This window comes from Oryzias melastigma, linkage group LG24 (assembly GCF_002922805.2).
Source record: "Oryzias melastigma strain HK-1 linkage group LG24, ASM292280v2, whole genome shotgun sequence".
NCBI classification, from domain to species: domain Eukaryota; kingdom Metazoa; phylum Chordata; class Actinopteri; order Beloniformes; family Adrianichthyidae; genus Oryzias; species Oryzias melastigma.
In genome coordinates, this window is record NC_050535.1 from 1,568,557 (window position 1) to 1,582,566 (window position 14,010).

Consider the following 14,010-nt stretch of genomic DNA (forward strand, 5'->3'; position numbering starts at 1 on the left):
TAATTGTAAAAAATTCTGTTCTAATCGTATTTTAATAAGATACTGAATTGTTGCAATGAGACACATATATGTAATTATTTACAGATTAAAAGGCACTTTTCTTCCAATTCTTTCAAGAATAACTAAATATTAAACAAATCCTCGCATGTCCAGTTTGTAGCTGCACCCAAAAGTTTTTCCATTTTGAATTAAAAAAGTGGTTTTGTCTCAGGAAGAGAAAAACAAACATTCAAATGTTAAGCATGTCCCTGGTGACAGTTAATGAGGCTGCAGTTCTGCTTCCAGTAAATAGCAGAACATAAAACCCAGGAAATAACTGTATCCATCACTGGCAATGAGCGCTCCGAAGTCCGCACAGCTGGCACGCTGAGTGCAGTTCTGCTGTGCTTCTGAAGAATTCCAGGAATGCTTTTACTCTGCAGGCCATCAGGCAGAGTCTCACAAACACAGCCCGCCACCGGCCCGAGCATCGCAGCTTGTTTAAGGCGGTCTGCCGAGCAGATGTGCGGTGGTGTCGTGAATAAACGCCAGCAAATCGTGGTACAAGTCGTCCTTACAAACGCAGAGGAAGGGGTCTTCCTTCATGCTCTAACAGAGTCTAGTCTGATGGGTATCAGGTTGACTTATTGTGTGTGTGGTGGGAGTGTCCATGTGCACACACATCCGTCATGACGGACGCTCAGGAAACAACCACAGATGGATGTCGGCCAGGCGCCTTATCTCGCTCTGAACTTCCACTTTTTTGCTTGCGCGTATCGGCACTCATGAGTCAGCGCTCGCGCCTGCAGCAACATATTCCCATGTAGCAAAACTTCAAATCAATGGGAGCTTTTAATCAGCCCCCACCCTTAGGCCAGCAGCGCTGATAGTTATAAATAGAACAAGAAGGCATGTCTGCTGACGGCGCTGCTCAATCCCTGCACACGTGAGCAAGCAGACCCGGCTCCTTCACGTCACTCTGACCGGCGGAGGTGTGAAGGAAGTGTTTGATCCACAGAGGAGTCCTTACTGAAGTTTCACATCCGTGTTCCTGTTTGTCTTTGAACGTGGGAACGTGTTCTCTCAGGTGTTGACCTGTGCTCTGCAAGGGGAGCAACGCTCTTCAGGAAATGAGACATTAGGCAGTCTGAGTGTAGCTTGTGTGGACATTCTACAGGTGCTAACGACTACCTGCTAGAGTGTGGTAGGTCTCGTCAACTGTACGTTACCAAACACAACAATGGATGGTACGTTTGATTTCTATGACGTCCCTTGAGTTTGCCATTGAAGCCTCAAGAGATCTACCTGTTCAAGTACTTCTAGTTTTTGGGTTGTCCACGCCTGTAGGAGACCGTAGACAGGAGTGGATCAAGAATCCTTGGAAAGTTACTGAGTGTATTCTGAACATTTGCATGCATCCGTATGAGGGGGTTGACCTGCAGATTTTTGGGTTGTCCAGGCCTGTAGAGAGTCATAGACAGGAGAAGGCAAGTCCTGCAGTTCCCTTGAGGCTTGAACGCCCACGTCAAGGGACGTTACGAAAATGGGACGTACCATTGTCCTGAGTATGACAAGTGTGAAGTATCAGTAAGGCCGATAGTTGTCATACGGTGCCTTTATGCCACTCTGGTTGTTAGTAAAACCTTAATCCCGATTGTCCTTACGGGTGGATACAGGGGGTCTAGATGCAAAAACGGGACAATCCTGTATGGGGTTGGCAGGTGGTCTGCACAAAGTTCGTGAGATCGTAGAACACTAGTGAGTCTGTAGAGAGAAATGTTCAATTACGTTTTTTTTTTGTTTTTTATGGGCATGCTGCAGAGAACGTTTTGAAGTGAACACTTATGAAACACGTGAGGGTAAGTAAGAGGGAAGTAGGTGAGACGCAGGTGTGTCGTACGGATTTTTCATATTTTCAACCCTTTCAAACGTTGTAGATTGAACAAGGGGTTCGTTGATGCTGTTCACGTGATAAGCGCACATTTCTTGGGCACATTTACCAGCGCAGCGATCCTGTGGTAGAGAGTCCACCAAGAGCCTGGAGGGTCGTCAGTTCAAATCCCGGCCGAGTCTCTAAAAATGGGACCTAGTTTCTCCTTTCTTGACACTCAGCATTAAGGGGTTGTTGTTTGGGGGGTTAAACCACCAAATGGTTCCGAAGCACATCTGTGTCTGCAGCTCACCTCTCCCCCAGGGGAGGGGTCAAATGTGGAGAACAAATCTAACCCACCTATGTGCGTGACAACTGATGGGACATTAACTTACAGGCCGTCTGATAGGTGTGAGAAAAATAGTACTCACACTTTACTAACAAGTTGTGGTCCAAGGACATTGTACAATAATAACCTCAATTATCCCTACCAATACTTCATGATACACTTATCACAAACGGCAATAGTACGTACATTTTCCATGTACTTGAGGTGGCCGTACGAGCCTCAAAGGAACTGCAAGACACACCTGTGCTCCCCTTAAAATGTGCTGCTCCTCTCTAAGACCCTCCACAGGTCCGGACAACCCAAAACTTGAAGCACCTGTACAAGGAGTGCAGGTGTGTCTTGCAGTTTGGAGGTCATAAAATGGAACGTACCATTGTCGTGTGTGCTAATGCTAAAGTATTGGTAAGGATTATGGAAGTTACACGATCTTATGTGTGTCCTTACGCCACACTGTAGTCGTTAACGCAGGTGCTGCACGCATCAGGTGTGCGTGTGATAGGTAAGTGCCTGTAGGACGTCCACACAAACTACACTCCGATTGTCTCATTTCCTCATTTCTAACAGTTAAGCTGTCCACACATATCTCTGGAATAGCTCTAACGGGATTCTTGGGCCGTCTGGAGGGTTTGTAGGGGTTGACGAGAAGAAAAATCCGTACGACACACCTGCATCTCACCTACTTCACCCCTACTTATGCTTACGTGTTGTACAAGTAAGTGTTCACTATGACCCGTCGTCTGTAGACAATGCATGAACGTTTTATCTGACCATTTTGACAACCCGTACCCACCAGTAAGGGGGTTTTGACTCGTTATAAGGTGTTCATGTTTTTAAGCGTACCTGCATTTACATCTTTCCTCAAGGCACTAAATATGTGTGTAATAAAAGGCTGAAAATAGAAAGCTTGGAAAGTTTCCCAGATATGATTCCTCGATTTATGTTTCCACTCTCTAAGAATGAAACACCATAAATACTCTTGATGAAGTTAATCAACAACAGGAGGATAACTTTGATCTTTAGTTTACTAAAAGAAAGGATCCTTTTCTTTATGGCCCCTCACCTTGTTTTGGTCCGTCCAGTACAGGAAGTGACCTTTAGGGTCAACTGTCAGGGTCACTGGGGTCACCGTTGTAGAATCCTGTGACAAAAACAAAAAGGGACATTTATCGATTTCCAACGCTAATATCCCAGAGGGTCAATTATGTCTCATGTCAGAGTCAAAACAGTTCAAAACTTGGAGTCAAAACTGCTGTTTATGTGTGCAATTACTTCCTTTTTAGAGAACTTAAGTTATTTTTAGGTTGGATATTTGACAGACATTCGTATTTAGGGATCGTCAACGAGTGACAGAATTTTTCTTCAATTTTTCTTAAATTATTGGACCAAGTAGTTTTATTATTTTCAAGTTATTTTGTTGTGATTTGTTCCAAAATGTTAAGAACTATTGAAGAAAAACTCATTTGTTGACGGTCCCTAAATATGAACTCAGCGAATGTCTGTGGAATATCCAACCTAAAACTAGCTTCATCGCAGTTTTTAGAGATCCAAACGAGGCAACACAACAAATGACCAACTCTGCATGCGAGAAAGAACAGTCGTGGTGTTTTGGGGGGATGCAATCACAACAGAAGACTCTACACACGACTCCCAGGCGCACAGATGCACCCCGAGGCTCACATGGCAACGGCAGATATTACTGGGTGGCACTATAAAAAGACGGAGCCTTTGCTTTCTGTCTGAGCCCGCCCTCGGTGGCTGTGGATGAGCGGGAACAGTGGCATATTGTTCTCTTCAATCAGCAAGATCAGACACGCGAGGGAGGGCGGCGTTTGGCTGCAGAGAGCCGGCGGATCTCCAAAGCGTCTTCATTAGACGGCTAACGATGTCCCCATCACGCCGTTCGTTAAAAGCTGTTTTTATTTCTTTAAATGTCAGAAGTGATTCCATGACAAAGTGAAATCCGTCTGAGGAAAACGAGGCAAACTTCAGAAGGAAGGAGCAGGTTTTGTTGCTTGCTGCGGCGCCGTTCGCTATGGCAACCAACTCCAATCTATTAGAAAAAATAGTTTCAGTCGTGTTCACATGAGTTAGCAATGTTTGCAGGCTTGATTGAATCACAAAAGACGCAGCTCACGCCACGCAGTAACCAGGGGAAAATGAAGCCCCGCCCCCTCAAATGCAGGTCACATCTTTGGCGATCACTTAACTCCAATTCTTGTTCTCTGTAAACACATCCGTCATGCACAGGAGATGTTACAAATGGATGCGGCGTCCACTGATGAATCGTCTGACATCAGCGGAAGGAATCAAACCGACGGCCGGGAATCAGCCTAATGCTGTGAGAAGACTCATTTTCAGCGCCCCCCTTTCTTAATGTCCCGACTCTCCACCGCCGCCGCAACACAACACATCAAACCATCATGACTCTTAGTGAAGGTTTTCTCAAGGGTCCGTGCATTTAAAGAGAAAAAAGGATTACAAATGAAAGCAATTTGCTAATGGGGGCTGTGGGATTTTTGCTCCGTTTGTGGTAAACATCTATTAGCGGAACACAGCGTGGAGTGAGTGGTTTCAGCTTCCTCCTAACAAACTTTCAGCTTGTTTTTATCAGGATAAGACTTTAGTTTAGATCAACTTTGACAGAAAAATACACTTTTTCATTTCCCAAACTGCTGAAAAATGTTGAATCAACAGATTTCTACGGTGGCCCCCGAAGGACAAATCACACAAACGAATAATAAAAAACGACATTTCATTTTAGAAATCAAAGCAAAGTTCTAGAAATTCAAAAATATGAAACAAAATAATAAAACGTTTTGAAAGTAACTATCAGAGATCAAAATAAAATGTTTTAATAATAATATAATAATAATAATCTTTATTTATAAAGCGCTTTTCATGGCCTGCGCCAGCTCAAGGCTGGCACAGGCCATGAAAATAAAACAGTACACTATAAAAAATATTTTGGGGTTGTGTAACTACAAGAAAGTCACATTTTTAAAATTTACTGAAGTTGACATAATTCTTATGAGTAAATTACACCTGTGCTACCCTTAAATCCATATTAATGCTTTTAATTTGTAAAAAAAAAAAAAAAAAACAAGTAAAATTTGACTAAATGTTTAAGCTTCTGGCACAAAACTTGAAAACTAAACTAAAGAAAAATGAATTAAAAAAACATAAACATATGTTTACGTACAAAGATTGAGTTTTTATATAAGGTTACTGTATTTTTTTGTGTTTCTGTCTTTCAAGGAGGGGAAACATTAAAGTATGTCAAGTATATTTTAATGAAAAACATTTCTGAAATGAAAACTGTTTTTTTAAATAATCAAGAACGAATAACTTTCGCAAAATGTGGTATTTTTGCTCTGCAAAGATATTTTTACACTAAAAAATCTGGATAATATTTATTATGGTTAACTCAGTTTGAGTATTTGTTACAGTATCTTTTACTCAAAGTTTTGAAACATATTTGCTCCACTAAATTAAATTGTTACATACATTTTTAGGTAATACTAATAGAATATTTTTTACAGTGTAAGAAAACCACAAAAGTTATTTACTATGGGACGTCACTGATTTGATGATGATGTTTTATTTTTGACGTTAACATTTTTTTTAAATGTCTGCATATTTATAAGAGTGTTATAGTTAAGTACAAAGTATATCCAACTTCGCTTCATGCTAAATACAGTAGCTTTCGGTTGAAATGATGGACAAACATCATTATCCAATCAGAAATGACCCATAGTATCTATTTTTACTGGTTTACATAAAAAAACATTTTCAAAACATTTAGAAAACAAAAATAATTTCCAGGAAACAAAAGGAAATGTTAAAAAATGATAAAAAAGAAGAAACCAAAAAAGGTTGGTACTATGGACATCAGTGATTGGTTGATGACGTTAGTCCATCATTTCAACCTGATAATAATAATAAAATAACCCAACACTGATGATAAAACTTTAATTATTTATTTATTTAAAATAACTTGAATGTCAAAAATCAAACATCATCATTACCAACAATATCCCATAATACCAACAGTGTTTCCTGCTCAGGAGGTCTTACCGGATTATAAGGTGCACCAATAATGAATGATCTATAAGGCGCATGAATGGAGTCAAAATAAATAATCAGAAATAAATCCGTCAGTCAGGCTTTATAAACCATCACAGTCATTCTGGAAATCGTTTGGAACATCCCACACGTTAGCTACATTAGCATATTTACAATAGCATCCGACTTTGTTTGTAACTTGGAAATCATTGCTGTGACGACGCTAACTCCCAACCTCGTAAGGAACAAGTAAAAAACCTGCTACACGTTAGCATATTCACAACACATCCAAACTTGCTTGCAACTTGTAAAAATACAGACAGATACAGCTAAAAATAAATGTTACAGTGACTAAGCTAACTCCCAACCTTGCTACCAACAAGTTAAAAAAACCCTGTTTGACACTGCTACACGTTAGCTACGTTAGCATACTTACAAAACCAGAAACTCACAATCTTGTTTGCAGCTTGTAAAAAACAGACTGATACCGCTAAAAATAAACTTACTCTGACTATGCTAACTTCCAACCTCGTTAGCATCAAGTTAAAAAAAATAGTTCAACACTGCTACACATTAGCCACGTTAGCATATTCCCAAAAGCATCCAACCTTACTCAAGACTTGTAAATATACAGACTGATACGGCTAAGAATAAACACTAGTGTGACTTAACTAACTCCCAACCTTGTTAGCAACAAGTAAAAAAGTCAGTTGGACACCGCTACATGTTAGCCATGTTAGCCATGCTTAGCATACTCCCAATAGCATCTAACCTTGTTTGTAAGTTATAAAAATAGCAAAAATAAACGTTACAGTGACTACGCTAACCCCCAACCTTGTTAGCAAAAACTAAAAAAAAAAACCCAGTTCGACAGCACTACATGTTAGCCTTGTTAGCCACGTTAGCGTGTTCCCATTAGCATCCAACCTTGTTTGCAATAGTAAATCCAGCATTAATCTATACATGAGGCACTACAGATTTTAAAGAGCAGCCTCTTTTCCTGGACAAAAATGAAAACTTAACTGTGTCTTATGGTGCAGAAAATCTAGTTCCTCTTTTCAGTTTCTTCTTTTTTCTAAATTTTCTAGCATTTCAGTTTGATTTCTGTAAATAACTTGTTTTCCAAAATGTTTCTTGATTTTTTGGGGGGTTAATGAGTTTCGGTTTCAGGGATTTTGTTTTGATTTTTTAAAACTTAAAGTTGTTTACATATACAGGGTATATATATATATAATTGTTTTGCTTTTTTTTACTGAAATCTTTCAAATGTAAAGATTGCAGATAAAATGCACGTCAGGAGCACCATAGATTCCCATCATCCGTCATCTGTTGCATAACTTTGATGCATAATTTAGGCAAATGTTACAGCTGCATGTTTTTTTGGAAAATCCCGATCCGAATGTGGTTCAACCATCAAAACCTGCGAGTTTGAAACAGTTTCCCGTCATTTCCAAACTCATCATCAAAGGTGAACTGTCATCTAAATGTTATTTGTCATTAAAGAGATGACATTAGCGAGACGTGGCCTACTTTGCGTGGAGTGAGAATTAGATTAGCAGCTGACTTGCAAAGTAAAAACACCCGGAGGGAGCCGATGCCGGGGAAGAGACATCACCATTATTTTTAGTGAGGCATCTGTACCATTAGGTAACACCTGAGGGGGGATTCTGGAGAGTGGATGGGAGCTCGGCACATTTCTGTTTGCTATACTAATGACATATTCTGCTGCTTTTCAGGGATTTTATGCTCCCCTGTGAAGCCTGATAATATCTTATTCAGTGTGCATTAGACCGAAGAGGCATGGCCAGAGAGTCATCTTATCCAAATCTCTGTTTACACAGATCCGCCGTCTTCTTCTCCCTGTCTTAGGAGTCGTTCCCAACAAAAGATGCTGTACTTTCAGGGTCTGGATGGCAGCTTAACCTTTAGAAGGCAAGAGTGCTACATGTGGGATTTAAAGGTGTTTTTATGACCTGGAACTAGGAGGCTTCACTGTCTTCTGGTTACATGATGTGCAAAAACGACAGAAAACTGCACAACAAACGTTAATCAGAATGCTACAAGAATGGAGGATAACAAGAGTTTAAAACTTGGTCATCACATTGTTTTTTGATGCAATGATTCGTTTCAACGACGATTCGATTCTTATGTAATTTATGGTTGACGATGCGATTCATAGTCGATTCTCGACCTAAAATCAACCCAGAACATCTTTAGCCAAAAATACAACCAGTAACTCAGATATAAATACCTGGTTATGGGGGTGTAACCATTAGTTCCAATGGCAATTCGATTTATATCGTAATACGTGGTTGACGATCTTGGTTCATTTGGATTCATTGACCTAAAATCATACGGAACATCTTTAGCGAAAACTTTATCCAGCGTGACTCAGAGATAAATATTTGGCACTAAGGCTGTGACAATTTGTTTCAACGACGATTCGATTCATATCGTAATACGTGGTTAACGATATGATTTATGGTCAATTTTAATTGATTTATAACGTTCCAATTCACTGACCTAAAATCAATCAATCAGTTTTTGCTCTGAGAATGGGATCATTCAAAATGAATCAACTATAAATCGTATCGTCAACCACAAATCATGATATGAATGGAATCGTTGTTAAAGTGAATCTTATCCTCACAAAATAATACATATAGACCGTTCCACCACACTCTATGGTCACGTCTTTGCTAAATTCAGTGTTTCCACACATTCGACTGGATCATCGTTTGCTGACATCACGTTTGTTGTGATGTCACCTGGTCGTCACGCCGTAAACAATTAACATCAATTAACATCTTCAAGTTCTCGTAAAAGTGTTCCAAAAGCAGGTCTAAAATGTTCATATCGATATCATCGATTTATCTCATTTTTAAACGACATTACGACAGTTCAGGTCAATTTGATTGACAACTTGCCTCTGAACCGACTGATCTGGTTGAATCAATGAAGTTGATGAGTCGTTCCATACATCGGTACGTCCTAAAATTCACAACGTATTCTTAGGAAAGCAAATATTTTTGGTTCTTAGACGATCACAGATAAAGCTGCCGTTGCGCGATGGGAAGACAAATCTTCAAGATTTCATGATTTTAACGCCTGATTTTATTGGAAAATTGTTGGCGTGGTCTTTAGTAGACGGTGACCATCAGGCGTGAAGAACGGCTTGTTACAAACTCCTGAGCAGCTGGGAGGGCGGCGGTACTTCGCCATCCGGAGACATTTACACATGGTCCAGTCTGAGCTGAGTCGCCCATGATTTTATAATCGCGTCACCACGAAATGTCCCCCGACTGAGGTCAGCTTTTAGAGAAAAATGTTAACTTTTTCTTAAAACCTCGGCAGAATAAGCTGAAATTAGGTGGAAGTGTGGCGGCATTTTGGGAGATTTGACAGATCGATCCGATTGGATTGTAGGAATATAAATCCACGAATCGCTTCACTCCTTTAGGCTCAGCCTTGGTGGTTCCCAAAATACACAACTGACGGTGGACAAACGGAGAAAACCGAAGATAAAAATGCTGAATCTGAAGCCAGGAGCTGAAATCTCTAATCTACAGATAACCAATTAGAGTTGTTTCAGACGGCGTTGCTGTTTCCTGGAAAAGGAAAGAGGAAGAAGAGGAAGGGCTTTCATGGGAAGTGGAAGTATCCTCGAGTGCATCTGTGTTTTTGCAGGAAAGTGTGTATTTGTTTCTGGAGATAGACACACACACACACACTGCAGTGCAGAAAGTCCCCATAACAACACTCCAACAGGAACAGGTGAAGGAAAAACAGGTTTTATGGAGAACTAGAAAGGAAACGAATCACTTGTGGTTTGATTTATAGCATAACTCCAATATAATTTTGAGTTTTTGTGAATAAAGAAAGAGTAGTTTAAAGTTTTCTCTTTCTAAGCGCTGATTTGACGTCATCTCTGCAGCTCATAATCCCAGATAAACATACGATTTGTTCTTCTAGAGTATAGAAACCTTTAAACTAGATGAGAACGAGCCCAACATTTGATGTGCGTCCTCAGAGGGTGTGTTGTTTGTGTTGTTTGTGTTGCTTGAGGAGAAGTGTGCACTGCGGCCATCGCTGTCTGCTAACAGGCTTGTGGTTTACAGTGTCTAATCAATTTTAATCAAGGTCATTTCTGCAGCCAGACTCTCGTTTTATGTTTAAATGACAACAGAAAGAAGGAAGTCAATACCAAAGAGGAGGGAAACATCCTGCCCGTCACGTGGTTTCACTTTAATTCATCCTCGATCTTTCATTGTGGTTAATTGATGATAATGATGATGATTAGTTCACGGGAGAGGTGAGCACATTCTGACACACAGGCACGTGCGCGCTCTCATTTACAAATAAACAAAGCACATGTCAGAGACTGCAGTCTAAAAAAAAAGATCAATCAATGTCTTTGGTGGAGCTATAGATCCTGCAGCGCGCGATAGATTCTGGTGGCACGGCACGCGCGTGAACGCAGACTGAAGCGGTACTTACATCGTCCCATTTCATGAATTTGTTGCCCTTCTTCAGGCACTCCGGCACGGACACTGGCTTGAGCTGCAGCGCGTGCACTCCCGGCTGTGCCCCGGCCATTGACTCATCCGCTCCTCTCGACGCGCGGCAAGAAATGACTCACTTCCCCGTGCCCGTCCCCGTGCCCGCTCCGGTGCCCGCTCCGCCTCTGTCCTCCAATGAATCCGGCTACTACTACTCCTCGTGCCCGTCTGTCATACCCGCATTGGCGGCGGCGGCGCGGAGGACGCGCACAGAGGAGGAGGAGAGCGCACGCGTGTGACAGACGCGCAGAGCGAACGGCGCATCTGAATGAGTTGCACGTCTGGCGCGGAATCGGATCCACTCGTGAGAACAGGGACCGGATCGATGCTTAAGTGATCTGGCGCCTCCGTGCGTCCGCGGCGCGCGTCGGTGCGCGGCGGCGCGCGGCGGGGGGAGCAGCAGGTGGATGCAACAGCGGCCCACAGGTGTGGAGGAGATACCTGGATGTGTGTGTCAGACGGGAACCCAAACATCAAGACTTCATTCATTAGTTTTTTTAATTATAAACAGGAAAATGTGATTTTTTTATTCTCGCGAGACAATTTACGCGTGTAAATCAACAGTTTTACGCCGGATGCCCTTCCTGACAGTTCAATCGGGTTTAAAGATCCAACTATCATAAACAGAAATAAAAAAGTTTATTACGCTTAAAAAAGACATCAAATATAAAACAAATAGAAAGAAAAAATGTCTAAATATGGTTAAAAAAAAACATCTAAACATGTCAGACTTTATTTAACAGGAACAAACTGTAAAAAGTGAAACATTGGATCATTTAACAAAAACTATAGTTTGCTAGATTTCAAAATGTTAGTTTTTATTATGTTACATTTTAAGTAAAGCATCAAATCAAAATTATAATTTGATGAAAACTAATAAATATAAATGTAACGTTACGTAATGTTACGTCATGTTTACACTGTAAAAAGTGAAACATTTGATCAATTAACAAAAGTTGTCATTTCTTAAATTTCACATTTTTTAGTTTTCTTCAAAAATAAAATGCTGGGTTGATGATTTGCTCAATAACTCGAAAAAAAACCTAATATTTTAGATGTAACAATTTACAGACATTTTAATGGATTCAACGTTTTGCTTTTTACAGTGCAGCTACATAAAAAAGGTTATTTTAGTTTGATCTCATCAACTTTTCACTTCAGACTCTCTTTAAGCTGCAGTTGTTTCATTTAAACTCTCCTTTATGTCTTATTTATACTGTAAAAAATGAAACATTTAATGAATTCACAAGTTCTGTCATTTGGTACATTTGATTTTTTTTTTTTCTCGTTTTCATCAAATTCAAATTTTTGGACTTAAGGTTTACTCAAAAATGTAATTTGGTAATATTGTTATAGTTGTGTACAACTAATATTAACTGATCCGACGTTTTCATTTTTTACAGTGTAAAAAAGCTTCAATTTCTCACAGAAATCCATCAAATCTGATTCCGTAACATTAACAGGAGGCGGATCCAGAGCTCTGTGAGCCAAACCATCATTCCTCCACCTCCGTGCTTAACAGAAGACATTATTTCTTCCTTTTGGCTATTTTCTAAGTAGATCGTAGCATATAAAGAGTGACTAATGTTTATTAATTATTAAAAACTAGTTAATAAACCCTAAATATTAGAAGTGATGAAAATTGTGTTTTTAACATGTTATTGCACATTTTTTCCTCATAATCTAAAGAAAAATGACCTTAAAACTGCATTTCTGAGTATTTCTTGATTCGAATGAATAGAAATGTAGTTTGAAAATTGAATTAGTTGATTTTTTGTTGCAGCTGTAATGTTCGTTTGGGGGTGTGAGGGCTGTAAGCTGGTGGGAGAGCGTGTTACTGCACGCCGAGATGAATTTCTCATGAACTATGTCCTAAAAACAGCATAATCATAATTAAAGAAACAACATTTCTTTGATGATCAGAGTGGGACTTTAACTCTTTATTTATCACTTTTTTCCTTCAGTTTGCTCATATTTAAGTGTCATTTTGATGAGTTTCCATCGAGCTGTTCCACATCTGAGACTGGGTCGTCCACCTTCACCCGTCATCTCCATTTGGACTTCATTCTCCATCACAGATCTTCTCTGACGTCTTCTTTGTGCCTCAAACTGACTCGGTTCTGGTTTTTATAATAAATACTTGTGCGTTGTCACTGGAGGTTTTTCTTCTGATCTAACTTTGGATTATGAAGTCCAGACATGTTAAGCTGGAGATGGGAAAAGGATGTTCTCATCAAAGTCAAGCGTGTCTAACCTTATTACATAAAACATCAACTCCCCCCGAGGCCTTTCAGACACTCTCAGCACATCTTCCTCACTGTAAAGAAATGAAAATAAAAGGAGGAAATGGAGTTTCTGTGTCCGACATCCAGGAGTGTCTCTGTGGTCAGGATGGTGCTGATGGGAGATCTTTCCGTGTGATGGGAGCAGATCTCTCCGGGAGTCCAGGATTTAGTTAAATAAAGTCGTTTTTCAAATTTCCTCATGACGATTGAAAACAGCCGGTGAAGTGTTTATGTTCCACGGATGCAGACGGAGTGAACTCCGTCAGAGAAAGAGGAGAAGGATCAGCATCTTCATCCAAAACCTCAAGCTTTCAATTCCAAAACTGGACGTGTTGCTCATGCAGAAGCAGAAACGCATGCTCAATGGTCATTTCTGATGACGTCATAACCATGTAAATGCAGGAAGTGCTGAGTCAGCTTCAGCAAACGCAGCTCCATCGTTCTCTTGTCGTTCTGCTGCTCTGCAGAAATCCGTCAGAGTGACGCGTCTGTCCGTCCCGCTGAGGGTGGAGAGCCAGAGGACTCTGGACAGAACCGCCGGTCCGTCATCGGTCAGAATGAAAAATGCTGAGACTGCAGAAACAGAGAGGAGCTGCAAGATGTAGCAGCAAAGCAGAGCATTCTGGGATTTTAACAGCAGCCAGCACACTGACGTGTTAGTAACGGTGTCATCAAATATTCTATTGCTAAATTAAAATCAGATTTTTTACTATTTCAAGCAGAATGGCTGATGTCTAAATGAGCTTTTATCCAAAGGCTGCAGAATTCAGAGAAGGAACGCTAGCAGCACCTAGTGGAGGCTTGCTGCAGGTGCAGGCTACGATGGAAGAATTCTTTATCCCAAATATAATCTGACAAAGATTGGAGATTAAATCTGCTGGGCAGGTTAGGAGCTCCCTGCAATGG

General features: G+C 40.5%; 1 protein-coding gene across 5 annotated transcripts in view; it reads right to left on the minus strand.

Annotated features, from left to right (window-relative positions):
* Positions 1–11,448, minus strand: part of LOC112158335 (1-phosphatidylinositol 4,5-bisphosphate phosphodiesterase beta-1) — a 123,393-nt gene extending 111,945 nt beyond the window's left edge. For 2 of the 5 annotated variants that reach the window (XM_024291636.2, XM_024291637.2), the window contains exons 1-2: positions 10,758–11,446; positions 3,259–3,336 (exon numbers count right to left, since the gene is read on the minus strand). In XM_024291636.2, coding sequence (XP_024147404.1) covers positions 3,259–3,336; positions 10,758–10,856 — 177 coding nt within the window. In that variant the 5' untranslated portion in view covers positions 10,857–11,446. Of the gene's footprint in view, positions 1–3,258; positions 3,337–10,757 lie in introns of all 5 variants that reach the window. The other 3 variants (XM_036210630.1, XM_024291634.2, XM_024291635.2) reach the window with 3 other exon arrangements.
* Positions 11,449–14,010: the final 2,562 nt, after the last annotated feature.